This window comes from Taudactylus pleione, unplaced genomic scaffold (genome assembly GCF_031769625.1).
Source record: "Taudactylus pleione unplaced genomic scaffold, aTauple2 ptg000574l, whole genome shotgun sequence".
NCBI classification, from domain to species: Eukaryota; Metazoa; Chordata; class Amphibia; order Anura; family Myobatrachidae; genus Taudactylus; species Taudactylus pleione.
The window spans coordinates 729,394-747,023 of NW_028284976.1; the positions used below are offsets into that span (position 1 = coordinate 729,394).

Sequence of the window (17,630 nt, forward strand, 5' to 3'; positions counted from 1 at the left end):
GCGGCGGCGGCGGAGTGCAAGACCTCGGTGGAGAGGAAGGGGGTGTGCTGGCAGCAGGTGTGGCCCGCGGGTCTGTATGCTGCTGTTTTTGGTGTCACCCCCTTGAAGGGTGACACCCGATGCGGGCCGCACCCCCCGCACCCCCCTTCTGACGCCACTGCCCTTCCGTCAATTCCTTTAAGTTTCAGCTTTGCAACCATACTCCCCCCGGAACCCAAAGACTTTGGTTTCCCGGAAACTGCTCAGCGGGTCATGGGAATAACGCCGCCAGATCGCCGGTCGGCATCGTTTATGGTCGGAACTTCGACGGTATACAGAATTTCACCTCTAGCGGCACAATACGGATGCCCCCGGCCGTCCTGCTCAATCATGGCCCCAGTTCCGAAAACCAACAAAATAGGAGACCGGAGTCCTATTCCATTATTCCTAGCTGAAGTATCCAGGCGACCGGGCCTGCTTTGAACACTCTAATTTTTTCAAAGTAAACGCTTCAGGCCCCCGGGACACTCAGTCAAGAGCATGAGGGAGGCGCCGAGAGGCAGGGGCTGGGACAGGCAGTAGCTCGCCTCGTGGCGGACTGCCAGCTCGATCCCGAGATCCAACTATGAGCTTTTTAACTGCAGCAACTTTAATATACGCTATTAGAGCTGGAATTACCGCGGCTGCTGGCACCAGACTCGTTAAAGGATTTAAAGTGTACTCATTCCAATTATAGGGCCTCGAAAGAGTCCTGTATTGTTATTTTTCGTCACTACCTCCCCGAGTCGGGAGTGGGTAATTTGCGCGCCTGCTGCCTTCCTTGGATGTGGTAGCCGTTTCTCAGGCTCCCTCTCCGGAATCGAACCCTGATTCCCCGTTAACCGTGGTCACCATGGTAGGCGCAGAAAGTACCATTGAAAGTTGATAGGGCAGACATCCGAATGCGTCGTCGCCGTCACGGGGACGTGCGATCGGCCCGAGGTTATCTAGAGTTGCCAGAGAGGCCAGGGGCGGCGGGAGGCCGGGGCCGACCCGCCGGGAACCCCTGGATTGTTCTTGGACTGATAAATGCATGCATCCCTGGGGGTCAGCGCTCATCGGCATGTATTAGCTCTAGAATTACCACAGTTGTCCAAGTAACGGGGTCGAGCGATCAAAGGAACCATAACTGATTTAATGAGCCATTCGCAGTTTCACTACACGTGCATGGCTTAATCTTTGAGACAAGCATATGCTACCGGCAGGATCAACCAGGTAGCTCTTGGTCCGCACGCCGGTCCGCCCCCCGGGGGTGGTGGGGACCGTCGGGGTCGGAAAGGTGGGGAGGCGCCGGACGGGGGCCGTCCCACGAGCGTCGGGAGGCGGCCAGGGCGGGACGGATGGGTGAGGGGAGCTCGGAGTTAGAGTGGCAGCCGGGGCCCGCTGACCTGTGGCGGTTCCGGGGCTTGGGAGGATGGACGGCGCCAGCCCCTTCTTCGCCTCACCCGACAATCCATTTGTGGGAAACCGGAGCTGCTAGCCGACCCGGGAGTGTGTGGTTGGATAGGCATCGGTCGAAAAGTCGCCTCAGGCCTCCTGACACCGATCCCCGCCGCCAGGGCGAGGCCGGGCCGTCGGCCCCCAGGGGACCCCGCTCCCCCAACCCACCGCATCCCATTCTACACCTGACCGGTTTCAACTTGTCCCGGGGGGGTGAAAGGGTGTAGAAGTGCTGTGTTTCCGTCTCGGCTGCCCTTGCTCTTCGTCTCCATGGCTTGGTCGATCTCTCTCGCCCTCCGGCCGTGGGGACTCGCCCCGGCTCTCTGTCGCTCTCGGGAGGGCCGCCCCATCTATCTCTGCCTTTCTCTCCGCGGGCCGCGGCCCTCTGCGTGCAGGCGCCGTGACATCTGGGCGCCGGGCGGCGCGCCGGGCCCTTCTCTGGGAAAGGGTCTGTTTCGCGGGTCGACGCTCGAGCGGTTCCGGGGAAATCGTGTGCTCCACCGGGGCCCGGGGGTGAGCACCTCGCCCTGGAGCGAGGACAGCCTCCCCGGAAGCCCGTGGCGGTGTCGGACGCCTGAGTTGGGGCTCACGGACGGAGCAAACCGCGACCGCCTGGAGTTGGACGGGGCCCGCCTGCCCTCCTGTCCCACCCGGTGAAAGGGGGTCGGAGCGCGAGGCGGATGCCTGGTGGACCGGATGCCCTCGCGGCGGAGGGGTGCCGGGCGCGCCGTGGGCCGAGGGAGGGTCGGTTTCGCCCGTGAACCTGCCGGGACGCCTGGGTTCCCTGTCTGCCACCGGGTGGCGCTGCGCCGCAGGGAACGGAGAAGGGGAAGGGTCGTACCCATTCGGCCCTGCCAGGAGACATCCAGGGCTCCCGCGCTGGCGGAGGGGGCTCTCTCTCCGGTCGCCCCTGGAGCCCTGGCCAGGACGCCTCGCTCGCAGAATCTCCCGTGCTCTCCTGGAGCCCTGGCTGGGACGCCTCGCTCGAAGAATCTCCCATGCTCTCCTGGAAACCTGGCCAGGGTGCCTCGCTCGCAGAATCTCCCGTGCTCTCCTGGAGCCCGACCTGGGCCTCCTCAGGGAGGGAGAAGGCCCCCCGGCCAGTCGCCTCGTTTTCTCTCTCCCTCTCCTAACAATCCGCCAGAGGGTTTCCCTCACGGGTCACGTCACCGGTGCTGCGCGCCACCTTCAGCGGCGACTTCTCCCTCTCTTCCCCGAAGCCTCGGAAGCGCAGGGCGGATGAGGGCACCCAGTCCGACCTCATCGGGGCCTCCACAGAGGGGAGTCGGCCTCCCGTGGACCGCCGCCCCTTGGCCTGATGGGCCACTGGGGGGCTGGGGAGGGGGCAGGGGCGAAGGCCAGTGCCCGCCGGCACGGCGGCGCACCCCGGTGGCCACCCCGGTGGCAGCACTCCGGGAGGCAAAAAAAATAAAATAAAAAAAATAGAGCCACCCATGAAATTAAAAGCATAGGGGGAGTAAGGTGCAGACCCTCCCTGACCAGCGGTGCCCCCCGCTGGACGCCCCATGCCACTGCAGCAGCGCCCCGTGAAATTATTATTATTATTTATTTATTTTTTTAAAAAAATGAAAAATAGCCACCCATGAAATAAAAACTTAGGGAGAGTGCAAGGTGCAGGCCCGCCCCGCCGCGTGGCGCCCCTGGTGGACGCCCTGGGAATTAAAAAAATAAAATAAAATGAACATTTTTAAAGTAGCCACCCATGAAATAAATACATTGGGAGAGTGCAAGGTGCAGGCCCGCCCGAATCGCGGCGCCCCCCGGGAAAATTAAAAAAAAAAAATTCAATTATATAGCCACCCATGAAATAAAAGCATATGGTGAGTGAGGGGCAGAGTGGCGGCGCCCCCCGGTGGCCGCCCCGGGAATTTAAAAAATAAATAAATAAATTATATAGCCACCCATGAAATAAAAACGTAGGGGGAGTGAGGTGCAGGCCCGCCCTGCCTCGCGGCGCCCCCCGGTGGCCGCCCGGGAAATGTAAAAAAAAAAAAAATTATATAGCCACCCATGAAATAAAAGCATAGGGTGAGTGAGGGGTAGAGTCGCGGCGCCCCCCTGTGGCCGCCCCGACAATTAAAAAAAAAATAAATGATTATATTGCCACCCAAGAAATAAAAACGTAGGGGGAGTGAGGTGCAGGCCCGCCCGCCTCGCGGCGCCCCCCGGTGGCCGCCCGGTAAAATAAAAAATGAAAATAAAATTATATAGCCACCCATGAGACAAAAACGTAGGGGGAGTGAGGTGCAGACCCGCCCCGCCTCGCGGCGCCCCCCTCGGTGGCCGCCCGGTAAAATAAAAAAATTTTAATAAAATTATTTAGCCACCCATGAGACAAAAACATAGGAGGAGTGAGGTGCAGACCCGCCCCATCTCGCGGCGCTCCCCAGTGGCCGCCCGGTAAAATAAAAAATAAAAATAAAATTATATAGCCACCCATGAGACAAAAACATAGGAGGAGTAAGGTGCAGAACCGCCCCACCTCGCGGTGCACCCCGGTGGCCACCCGGTAAAATAAAAAATAAAAATAAAATTATATAGCCACCCATGAAATAAAAACATAGGGAAAGTGAGGTGCAGACCCGCGGCGCCCCCCGGTGGCCGCCCGGGAAAGTTTAAAAAAATAATAATTTTATAGCCACCCATGAAATAAAAGCATAGGGAGAGCAGGGTGCAGACTCGCCTCACGGTGCCCCTGCAGCAGCACCCCGGGAAATTTTAAGGAAAAAAAAAATAGCCACACGTGAAATAAACAACACGGGAGAGTTAGGTGGTACTTTGAAAAAAAAATAAAATAAAATAGCCACACGTGAAATAAAAAACACGGGAGAATAAGGTGCAGACCCGCCCTGCCCAGTGGCACCCCCCACCGGTGGATGCCCGGCGCCGCTGCAGCAGCACCCCGGGAGGAAAAAAATAAAAATAAAAAAAATATCTATCTATCTTTCTATCTATCTATCTATCTATCTATCTATCTATCTATCTATCTATCTATCTATCCAAGCATGAGTAAAGACATTAGAGAGGAAGGTGCACACACGCCCAAAGCGCCCTTCTTGCGGCTGGGGAGCCTGCGGACCCTTAAGTTCAGGGAGGACCGACTGAGCCTTCGCCCTCCCCTCCGGCCCTTAAGCCCGGGGATGGGGAGTCCCCCCCGTGGCGACCGCCATTCTCTGACCGTTAAGCCCGGGCAAGGACCTGCCAAGGGCGGGAGCGGGATCCGGGGGACGAACCCTCCCGGCCTCCGGGGTGACGGGGGCGCCGGCGCCCGGCCGACCGGTGCCGGCCAAGTTCTCGGAGGGGTGGATCGCGTCCGAGAGCCCTCGCCCTTCCCTCCGGCCCTTAAGCCCGGGGATGGGGAGTCCCCCCCCACGGCGACCGCCATTTTCCGACCGTTAAGCCCGGCAGGGACCTTCCCCGGGCGGGAGCGGGACCCTGGGGATGATCCATTCCGTCCTCCGCGGCGCCGGAGGCGCCGGCGATGGCGCCCTTCTGACCGGCTCCGGCCAAGTTCTCGGAGGGGGAGAACGCGTTGCCCGAGAGCCTTCGCCCTCGCCCCCCTCGCCGGCCCTTAAGCCCGGGGACGGGGTGGCCCAGCCGACCGTTAAGCCCAGGGAAGGCGGACGCTGGGGGCGCCCCTATCCCGCCCTCCACGGGGTCCCCGGCGCCGCGCCCGGGTGAGGGGCGCCGGCCAAGTCCGGGCGGAAGGACTTGGTTTTTTTTTTTTCGGTCACCGGCGGGACCCTCCTCCCCGGGCCAAGCCGGGCCGGCCGGGGCAGGAGTCATCGGGTGTGCGGCACGCGTGGGACACCCCGCGTGGCCGCCCCTGCCTGGAGTCAACAAAAGCTTGGCTCGAGGGATGACTTTCAATAGATCGCAGCGAGAGAGCTGCTCTGCTACGCACGAAACCCTGACCCAGAATCAGGTCGTCTACGCATGATTTAGCACCGGGTGCCCAGCGAACATGCGATGCACTACGGGAGAGAGGCGGCCAACTTCCATCCGCGCTCCGGTCCGTGGCCCCCGGGGGGACGGGCCCGGCTATCCCAGGCCAACCGGCACTGCGGTATCGTCGCGCTTAGGGGGGATTCTGACTTAGAGGCGTTCAGTCATAATCCCACAGATGGTAGCTTTGCCCCATTGGCTCCTCAGTCAAGCACATACACCAAATGTCTGAACCTGCGGTTCCTCTCGTACTGAGCAGGATTACTATGACTCCATCGTGTGCGCATGCGCTGTGGGCCACCATCAACCCGGTCTGAAACAGGCCCACTGTCTCTCTCTCCCCATCAGACTCTCCTCCTATCTCTAAAGCTAGAAATAGCTCTCAAAACCAATTTCTTTTATTAAGCCTTCCAGTTTTTATTAAAAGACACCACTGTAAACTCCTCGCTCACTGTCTCTCCCCTCTGGGTCACCACTGTATATCTGCCCTTCCCCATTAGATTGTAAGCTCTCAAGAGCAGGACTCTCTACCGTGTGCTTTTCTCTTCATCACTTATACTATCATCTCCTCCCTATTGTCAACAATGGCACCAAACCTTTGGGTTCAGCTGACGCTGCTCTATAGCATATATTCCATGTTATGCAATGTTTCATATGGAATATTATATTATTATTATTATTATTATTATTATTATTATTAATAATAATAATAATAATAATAATAATAAAGTATTTTGCATGTTTTTGCATTACTTCTGTTTATGTAAGACACGGCAATCCACATAATAATTATGTATTTTAAATTAGAAATTAAGAAATACAATAGGGAAAATTTGGCTACACACTCGTATTTAATATGTCTCAGAACAGGTTCTACAAATGCAGTATACAGCAACCTGTCTTAGAGTTGTCTTGGGTAGATAATTCACAGAAGCAAATGACACATAGGGGTAAATTTACTAAAGTGAGAGTTTTTAGAAGTGAGTTTTAAAACTGATATTGCCCATAGCAACCAATCAGATTCTACTTAACATCTAAATAGCACCTTCTAGAAGATACTAGCTAGAATCTGATTGGTTGCTATGGGCAACATCACTTTTAAAACTCACTTCTAAAAACTCTCACTTTAGTAAATTTACCCCATATACTCCTTATAAACACTCTCTTGTACCCTTTTCCTGTAGTTAGAATAAATATAGGGGGACACAAAGTTTATTTTGCTGTCTTAACTTTTATATTTCAAACAGACTTTATATTTCAAACCAGAACCCTAAATAATCAAAGTAGCAAGAACCAAACTTTTTCTCTGTGTATTTATGCAGGTTTCTGCGCTTCAATCTAGTCACTTCAGTGGTGGAACAACAGTTATTGTTGGAGTGGCTCCTTCACAATCAACAATCTCATTTGATCCAATGCTGGTTCTCACAGGACGTACTTTAAAAGGAGCTATATTTGGAGGTATGTAATAGTGAATTGTAAATGACAAATGTTACAGTATATTTGTCACAGAATTTTTTTGCAATTAACCCTAATATTTTTTTCACAGCAAATGAGATCAGACACTTACCACAAAACAGCACGTGCCTTCTACTTACACTATAATTCTTAGCCATGTGCACCTCACACATAATTGCTCGTCTACCTAGACACTTGCACAGACATTGGGCCAAATATAATAGGGTGAGTGTTTAGAAAGTGTGAGAGTTTAGCAGCAAACTCTCACACTATTACATTGGTCAAGTTGTTTTTCAAAATGGGAAAACATCTGGATGACAGTTTAAATCATGAGAGTTTTCTGAGTCTGAAAAACACACGAGTTTGCATGTTCTCTGACTCTATTCCATTGGCCGAGTTTAAAAAGTGTGAGAGTTTAAGGCAACAAGGGCAACAAGGTTATGTTTTACCCTCTTTAATAAACAGGTAAACAAGGTTGTATCATGAAATGACTGATGCAGCCCCATAGAAGGGTAATTCCTCCCAATAACTCTGTGTAGTACACTATGTAGACAAAAGTGATTGGACACTGACAGCAAAAAGATGAACAGGATTTTATTGACGTCAGTACTTTATTGGTCCATCACGTGCAGTGATTACCACAGACACCCTTCTTGGCAAACTGTTCACAAGTTCCTGGACTATAACAAAAAAAGGTTATTAAAATCTGCGCAAACACCTGTGATTGCAGCCTGTGAAAGACAAAATGGAGCCTCCACCTTTACCTCCATAAAATAAATACAATTAATTAAAAAAGTTCCACAATGGCGCATCCACAATATAAATAGTTCAACTTGTTGAATAAAGTCTTACTCTGAATGATGCAAAAATTGCAGTATTGGACTTTATTTCCTTTTTCCACTTTTCTTCTGGTAGTTTTTCACTCTCAAAAGCAAATAGAAAACTTTTGCATCATTCAGAGTAAGACTTTATTTAACAAGTTGAACTATTTAAACTTTGGATGCTCCATTGTGGGACATTTTTTATTGAATCACAAGTTCCTGGACAACAGCAGGCGGTATGTTTTGCCCTTACGCCATAAGTACAGTGACCACTTGTGACACTGAAGAAGGTCGAGTTGGCCTAGCACGCACCCATCGCTCCATTTCATCCCAGAGGTTCTCACTGGGGTTAAGATCTGGATTTTGAGCTGGCCAGTCCATCTGGGTCACAGAATTTTCTGTATACTTGTCCAGTGTCGCCCTGTATTCATGACAGGTGACATTGTCACCCTGTCACCCTGATGAAAACATTTGTTGTTTCACTAAAACTGCAAGTGCATGGACCTCCCTATGAAGTGTTCCTGCCAAAACCACCACATATAGTAGCTATATGGAACTTATGTACAATGGTATGCATGGGACCATTTCGCTTGCGCAGGGGTGTGCAATCACTTTTGTCTACATAGTATATATTTGCTGCTAAATATCATGTCAAACAAATCTCAATGAGGCTTTTCATGTTAAAATAATTTACCAATTCCCAAGTAATGCACAAAGCAAAAATGTAATTTGTACTGCCAGAGGTCACTTACAAAGCACAGACATCTTAGTTTTGGATCAGTACTGTACATCTAGATGTTGTGTCCACTACACTTCAAGGTGCTTTTTTAAAATATATCTCTTCTCCTAAAAACCTCAAGAAATTAGTTTTTTTCCTTAAAATTACAATAAGGTAAACTAAAAGAATATAAGTATATTGTATTTATTTATAATTACTACAAACAAATACCTTGTGTTTTTATGCTTCATTATTAATCCTACTTTCCAAATTAGTGAAAAGTAGTATCTAAACATAGGTTATCATTATAGATTGGACATGGTTCAAGCTTTCGATTCATAGAGTATCGTACATCATGCAAAAATTCCACAATGAACAATTTACAGTAGTGAAATGTTTTCTGATGTATATTTTCTACCAATAAAATATTTAAGACTCGAACCCCAGAAAAAAAACATATGTGGTAAAGAAATAGTTCACACACTTGAATGTATATAAATGTCCAGAGCATCACACAATAGAATCACCCTATTACCCATATCTATCACAGTGCCCAATTTTAACTGTTATTAAGGTCCTGGTGTATTTTGAATAAATTATTATGCTCCTCAGTATAGAAAAATATTTAATTGGTTATGGTATTTCAATCACCTTTTACAAATAACTACACCCTACATCACCATTCAGTGCTAACTAACCTTACCTGTTTTTGTTCCTATAGTGATATTAGCATCAATAATTAATTTTCAGTCAATCGTGACCAATTGTAGCACCTGAAATCACGAGCAAGGGACTTACATGCAATCAAAAGTACTCAAGTTCTGTTTTTTTACATCCGAGATCGGACTTGTAGGAAGACTAAACATAACAAAATTGAAGCTACTCAAATCAATTTGGCAATACTCTTCAGGTACATGAAAGGTAGGGGTCATAGTAAACCAAAAAAATAGGGGGGTGTCCCCCAGCACACTAAATTGTACCTGCAACAAAACTTGAAAACTATAGGAATTTAGAGATATTTGTTGCATGCATTTGCAAATACATGGTTAGCCACGAGGCCAACTTCATGGCTACTCTGATATTTGTGTTCCCTACACTGCATGATTACAGTACCCACTCTGGGCCATGTACAGTAATTGTCTGTTGTAAGGCCTCACGGTAAAGGCATACTCCTTAAACACTTTAGCATATCACACCTTCACTCACTAATGCAATAGGTGCTCTATCATTTTGAAGCTTTTACAGTATGTAAGTGTTAATATTACGTATTTAAGTGAAAAGAGAGCATTTGTTCATGCACTACTCCTGTCCTTTTTTAAATTGCATCTGATGGTCAGATGGGTGGCCCAAGATGTTGATTAAGCTATACAGTCTTTGACCTGCATACTTTTGCATTCAGTCATCATTAGTAGCTGGCCTTTCACTCCATCTTCACAAATTACCTTTATTGTATTTTATTTTCAGGTTATAAGAGCAAAGACTGTGTTCCTAAACTAGTTTCAGATCTGATGGCAGGCAAATTTAAGGTGGATAGATTGCTGTCTCACAAATTGCCTTTTAATGAAATAAATAAAGGGTTTGAACTTCTGCGCCAAGGGAAAAGGTATGTTTTTTGTATGTAAGAGATAAGTATATAAAATAGTATAAAATTAGTACATTGTAGTATTTTACATATAAGCTGAATATACTGTATATTAAAGACCTCATTTAGTACTGAACCTACGTTTAAAGCGTGTATCCATTAGACAACTTAATGAGCGATTGAATGATTACGACATCGTAATCGTTCAATCGCTCATTAATTGTGCACAAATCGTGCACTATAATGTCGAAAATGACCAGTGATGCGCGCTCCCGCTGGTTGTTTCCGACATCAATCATCGCCTGAACATGCCGGTCAATCTGCTGATAACAGCAGATTGGCCATGTTTAGGGAGGAGGGAGGGTACCTACACCAAATGACATATTGTTCAGTGTAGGCACTACAGGGGATCAGGAATGACTGTACGATTATGATGTCGTAATCGTACTGTCTTTCCATAGTCGGGAAGTGGATATGCACCTAAACTCTCAGGGACATCATTTATTGTAGTTTTATCATAATTCCTAACATTCCAACATTTGGATATGGGGCATTTACTGGGTGGGGTGTGGTCACGTGAAGAAAGGACATTGTCAAATCGTAGGGCCAGATTCAATTAGCTGCAGTTAATTACAGCAGGCTACATAATCTTCTGGGCCTATTCAGTTATAGCCCGCGACCAACCCTGCAGGCTGCAGTTAAATTCCCTGATTGTGGGTGCCACAAATGTGTTAACCCATTGTGCCAGGAACTTATCCCATTTAATATGGGTTAATGTAATTTAGCAGGTAATTTATCATGCAAGGAAAAAGGGCTGTAATTGAATAGCCCCAGGTGTTAAAGCCTGAGGCTACCACCCTTTTCCATACACAGTAAATTACCATATCTAATTTAATTCAGCCTTTAGACTCTAGGCTCTAGGTCAGGAGTGTATTAACGCCCTCGAAGGGGCCTGTGTGCACTGTACAGTGACGAGCTTTGTGTCCACCTTTGAACCAGGCCCAATGTCTGTTACATTTGTGTTTTGAAAATGGCAAATAGTAATTTCAAGTATTTTAAATGGAAATTTAAAGAAACATTAACTTACTATGTCAAATACAAGTAACTTTGGCTAGAATTCATTTTTAAATTTTATAATATTTCCATAAATTTTGTTTACAAAATATTTAAAAATGGTAAAACTTATCTATCGTAGCGAGATGTAGTAATACTGTATTTAATTATGTAAAATGAAACTGGAAGTTGTCATGCTCTTAAATAGCATTTCTACTTTTATTGGAGGTCAGTGAAAGCCACTCAAGTTAAATACATTGAATGAAGCAAGAAGTGTTATTAAGACCAAGCTGCAATGTTGCAATGTAACCAGTGGTGGCTCCAGGGGTGGGGTTGCAGAACAGTTCAAAATTGAATTGGGGAACTACTTCAACTGCCAGTGAGTCCCATCCATCTATGTTTGGCAGCGTTTGAAATGGCAGTTGGTGTGGTTCCCCTATTTCAACTTTGGAGCTGCTACTGAATGTAACACCAGCGCAATACACACGACAGATGTATACTAGTGGGTATGCCTAAACTAAAAGCTATGGGGCTGATTGAGCATGCAAGTCAGCCATACTTCTTTTACAAGCAAATATTTTTTGTATAATATAAAACTTAGCTAATCGTCAAGTTAAAATAACCTAATACACAACATCCTCTAGTCTGTCATATTCTACTGGTTTTCTTTGAATGTCTACAAACTTATATTTTTTTCTTTTATGTCGACAGCATACGCACGGTGCTGCAATTCTAAAAGTCTCCAATTTTCAGCTGAAATGTGTATCGATTATTCTGAGGTTGAAATGAAAAAAAGCATTGGTGGAAGTATTTTTTTTAAATGTATATAACAAATTTTTCAGTGATTTTTCTTTTCTTTTTTTTACAAATTTTTTTAAATCGTGGTGTGTTAGCAGAATTGTTTAACACATTTGCTGGTAAGCTGTAAATGCAAGACCTTCCATTTAAAACTCGAGGCTTTATGCACAGATGCAATAAATTTAAGTGTCTAATTGTGTTCCTACAGCCTACTAAATTCACTATGATGCTGATCAATCAGTTTAAATGTTAAAAAAGACTTTTATGCACATACTTTCTGATAAGTGTTTTGTACTTACTCATTTCAACTGCTAGTAGAAATACAGTAAACTGTCAATTTGCTAAGAATTACTTTATAGTTCACAAAATAATTATGATTAATCTCAGTCTCCCAAAAAACTTCTATATTTTCCAATACAAATATTTTATGTGATTTATGTGTACCATTTCTATGTATCATAACATAAAAAAATAAATAATTACCAAAACCTGGTTTTAACACTATGTTTTTAATATGTTAAACTAACAGTAAGCTAGCCACCAGGGACCTTGGGGACATTTAACAAAAATGTGACCAATTAGAGGTTTTCATTAATATTTATTGCTAACCTTAGAAAATTACCTCTTCAAGCTGGGTAAGAGTAATATAGTTACTAAATCGTTTTTAAATTGTCTATCCCAGAGTATTCATTGAATGTGTGCCGACCCCGTGTTTTGGTTTTGGATCTGTATTAACTTTTGTATTTTTTTTTGCCTTTGGCAAAACCACCCTCATGGGTTTTGTTTTTTGTTTTGATCTGTAAAAACTGTAAAAACAGCTAAAATCAGATAATGTGGACCAACATTAATTTACAGTCATGTACAGTCGCCTGTGACCACCTCACAGCTCAAAATATTGTTTTAATCCAGTTTAGGCCAAAAGGTTGCATCAAGCTAGCTGGCTGACTAAGCTAAGCAACAGCAGTGAGCTGCACAAACATGTGGCAGTTCAACTTCCAACATGGCACATCTAGGAAACAGTTTAATATAAACTATATGATGCTTTAGAACATTTTAATGACTCAAGAAATAACTAGATCAGAGGCATGGGAGCAGTACAGGGAAATGGAGGTGGAATATGTAGTGGAAGAGAGATTGATTGATCAATCATTATTTTATTACTGCTATAAAAAACAAAGCAGAGAAATGGAAAATGCTTTTAAAAATAAGCACCCAAAATGATTGAAAGTGGTGCATTAATTAATTGATTGATTCATTGATTAATTGATTGATTAAGAAAATCAAATGTAAGGCCATAAAAGACTACATTGTCAGAATGCAAGTGTGGCATTTATTCCAGAGAATAATCGCCAGGAATGATGTCATGTAAATATATATATATAAATGTGTGTATCAACATGTCCTGTATTTGACCTGTAGGAATACAAAGCTTGTAGGAGATTTGTCTTCCTGGAACCAGGCATCTAGATAACCATCTCTTCTCTCTACAGGCCATAAAGTTTGGGGAGAGATACATTCTTAATGCAGATGGTCAGACCTGGTCAAGCCAGGTCATGGGATATAAAATCCTTTAGGAGGGAGATGACAGGAATGTAGGGTATGTTACCTGCTTATTGGTTTCTAAAGACCCCTTCACACTGTTTCAAGACCCCCTACTTCCTATAGACAATATGGAAGGGTGTGGCCGATTTCTTAATGCCCAGTGTACAGCAATGAAAGAGTGAAAAACCCAAAGGTGTGGGCTAATGCAGCTGTGAGGGTGTAACTATGCATCTCCCTCAGCGATAAGTGTTCTTGTGCCCAAGGACAGTCCTGACAACTGGCCAGAATCCAATGCTCCTGTGTCTCCTTCATGACTGAGTCTAGATGTAAAGACTCTGGGTTCTTTTTTCATTTTTAATTCCTTTTACTTTCTGAAACCTATTTGTGATATATTTGTATTGTCCATATTTGTACTACCTTTTTCTGTAATCAATAACCTTGGAAATATTTTTCGGATTAAACATTCTTAATCCAGTGTATTCTCCGTGTTCTTGTCGAATTCACGAGCCTGTGAGGTCAAAGCTACGTACCTATATGTAAGTGAGTGTGCAAATTGAGATCTGAGCGGAGAACCTAACAACTCCCGTTAACTTCGTTGGTTGGGGCAGAACCGTGTTAGAGTAACCGCACGTGCTGAGGTAACCATAAGTCACTGGTGGCGATTCTCAGATTGAGGTATTTGGAGAATCGGCCGGCTGGTCGTGACAGCAAGGTTGAAAGAGAGGTCAAGAATCTTAATAGTTGCACTGCAAAGTAGTTATCGAAAAATCAGCTTATCGTATAATAAGAGAAGACTGACCCCTCCCCCATTAGGTAACACACTTCTGTAGTGCATTTTAATACTTAAGAAGGCCATTTAACTTAAGAAGGCCATATAATATTACATGGTCAGTAGCCAAGCATCCTCCCAAGGGTTGAAAGAGAAGAAGCCAAGAATCTTAATAGTTGCACTGCAGACCATCTAATTACAAATCAGTCTAATGTATACTAAAAAGAGGAGACTGACCTGCTGGCCATACTAACACCCCAATTAGGTAACACACCCCTGTAGTACATTTATGAGCACAGTGGGTCTGAATATAAGGGATAATACACACAATAACATTTTGATTTTGCTAAAAGATAAAAAAATGGCCACCAACTGCAACACACTCTGGAGATATTAAGGCGGTGGCCCTTGACCCTACTGACTATTAGTGTTCTTGATCACTTCAATATCACAGCCTGAATTATTTATAACACACAAAACAATTTGATTTGATAAAAGTAAGACAAATAAAATGACTGGTCACCAACTGCAACACACTCAGCTCACACTGTGTGGAGATACAGCGCTTATATGTATATGAACTAAAAACACACTGCGGCACAGCACACAAATGTAACACAAACAATAGAATCAAATATTTTTTTTCCACTTATTTAAATTCGCAGCTCAGCTGACACTATGTGCAGTCATAATGCTTATGTATGGGAACAAAACGCACTGGGGGACAGCACACAAATGTACAGTAGTACAAAAAAATAGAAGAAATAATTTGTTTCCACCTTTTTAAATTCAGAACTCAGCTGACACTGCGTGCAATCACATCGCTTATATGTACATGAACAAAAACACACTGGAGGACAGCTCACACAGGTTGTATAAACCCCCCCCAAAATATTTTTTAACTTATTAATTTTTTTTTACTTTTTCCGCTAATGAAAACTGTGAGTCACACTGCTTATATCGCAGTGGAGTATGGACTGCGAAGTCTACACAAAATTCCAAGGAAGGAGAAAAAATGTCCTATGCTGATGCACAAAATGAAGGAATTAATCTTAGATAAAATAAAACCTTCATTAATGTTCTTTTAAAATTTGTTTACTGAAATAATAAAAACATATAGATAAATTCAAAGAAAGTGAGAGTAAACTTAGAAAAGTGATGTATTAAAAATTTACGCTGACACACTCTCTGCTGCTATCTGATAATAAAGTACTTATATAATATTACTAGTATCTGTGACTCTCATTCATTGTTCCATGTGTGATTGATTCTAATGAACAGTATGTTGAAGGTAGGTATATAGTCCGTGTATCCCTTTAATATGTTTTGCAGTTATGACATGATAATAAAGCAAATATAGTTCTTATTCACTATCTCAGAATAGATAACATTACTCTGGTTGTTATACCCTGTATTGGTGGATGTTAATATATCATAAAGATATACTATATTATTGGGATGCTGATGGCATAATCCCCCTGAGAATTCCCTGGAGTAATACAAAGAATATAAGGTTGTGTGATATATGACTGTTATTTCATTCTTATAAATAATTAATACTTTACACACATCTCAAATAACAAATGATTTCACTCTGGACTGAATGAAGTTTTCAATCATACTGTTTATTTCAAAGGAGCAGCACTTATTGCGCAGAGTACATATAGCTGCACTGTTTTCCTTATAAACACATCACACTGTGTCCACGTTTATTGGTGGAATACATAGTTTCTTTTTATAGTGGCAAGTTGAAACATATGTTTCCAGTTCTGCACACTGTGGCCCTCATTCAGAGGCGGTCGGAGGATGCAAGCGATCGCTCAGAAACTGGGCGGCCGCTTGCATCCTGACCGCCCGCCTCTGTTTTGGTCGTTTACACCCACAGCTCTAACGACCGCTAGGGTGATGGTCGCGATGGTCCTTGACAATCGCGACCATCGGGGCTTACGACGAGATCCTAGGGTAGGGTCTCACTTGTCGTAAGCCCCGGAGAGCTTCTGGCTCTGTCAGAGCCGGAAGCTCTCCACTGACATCACTAGTGATGTCAGTGGGGCCTCCCCCAAATGGCAGGCGTTCCCATAGGAATGCCTCCGTTTGGGCTGCAACCCCCCCGGCCCGCCCTCCAAACGGGGCGAGCTGTCAATCAACATCGACAGCTCGCCCCCTTTGGAAAGAGACCTGCTACGACCGGCGCTATCAGTCGTAGCGGGTCTCACGCATGCGCACGAAGACAAACTGGCTCCCTCGTGCGCATGCGCACTAGACAAGCATCGAGGCGGCTGTGCGGTCGTAGACCATACGGCCGCCTCTGAATAAAGCCCTGTGTCTTTCCCTATTCAGTAGTGTAGTGCATAGATTACCATGCTGTTTCACAGAGAGTATTTAACTTCATATAGGTTACAACATGAAGGGCTTCAATAATGTATACAGAATTACTGTACATATTTGTTAATCCCAGAGCTCATTGCTATATGCGTCGATCAGCATGGAGTTCAAATAAACCGCTCAAATGGCAGTTACAATGCATTCCTTATAATTGGGAAGGTCTAGTCATATACCTCAATAATTTATGTCTCATCAATTGTGAAACAGGTAACAACAAGATCTGTCCTCACATGGGTTACAATTCATGCACAAATATAAACGTTCCTAACATCTCAGGAACACTTGAAGTGTATATATATACAAGCTGGTCGGCGCCAGTCTTTATTGTACAATGTCAGAAACAACATAAAGAAAAAATAAACATAAATCCTAGCCCTGTCGGGGCACTAACTTCACAGGTAGTTCCCTCACTACCAGAACCTGGCAGGGCCTAATGCCCTCACCAGCAACCAAGGCACAGCACAACACTCACAGTTAGGTTTTCAAGTGTCTCTGAGCAAACTCCCTGCCTGCTCTCCCAGGTGAGACAATCAGCCCTCAACACACTAGGCTTATATTGGCCACTCTCAGGTGGAAACCCTAACAACCTGTTACCAGGCTGCGAGAATCAAAACCTGGAGTGACCGTGGGTGGAGCCCTCCCTCTCCTCTCACCCACAACCCCCAGGTCCCAAACCGGCTTTTCAAAAAGCCGAAACTCAAGCCTGCTACACTGCAGACTTTCTCCTGGGGATTTAAAACACATAAGACAGGAATCTGGGACAAATGTACCTGCCACAGACCACTTTACCAGTGATCCTATCACAATATATATATATATATATATATATGACTAGACATCTCACGGCTTATCGCTGTATGCATCGATCAGCATAAGGCTTCATTTGAAACACTCAATAATCAATTACTATATGCTCCTTATGATTGGAAAATCCTGTTTATATATCCGAGTGCTTTATACTTCTTTATCAGATAGGGAACATAGACTAGGATAACATAAAATAACAATAGACACCACGCTACTACGCTGTCTTAAATACAATACTTAGGACAAATTGTCATTATAGTCAACATCCTCCAAGTT

At 45.0% G+C, this 17,630-nt stretch overlaps 1 protein-coding gene and 1 pseudogene across 1 annotated transcript in view; one reads left to right on the forward strand and one right to left on the reverse strand.

Annotated features, from left to right (window-relative positions):
- Positions 1-11,789, forward strand: part of LOC148481540 (alcohol dehydrogenase 1-like) — a 118,907-nt gene extending 107,118 nt beyond the window's left edge. The window contains exons 8-10 of the mRNA XM_088453269.1: positions 6,747-6,882; positions 9,883-10,021; positions 11,765-11,789. Coding sequence (XP_088309395.1) covers positions 6,747-6,882; positions 9,883-10,021; positions 11,765-11,789 — 300 coding nt within the window. The remainder of the gene's footprint in view (positions 1-6,746; positions 6,883-9,882; positions 10,022-11,764) is intronic.
- On the reverse strand, positions 117-1,233 carry LOC148481543 (18S ribosomal RNA; annotated as a pseudogene).
- Positions 11,790-17,630: the final 5,841 nt, after the last annotated feature.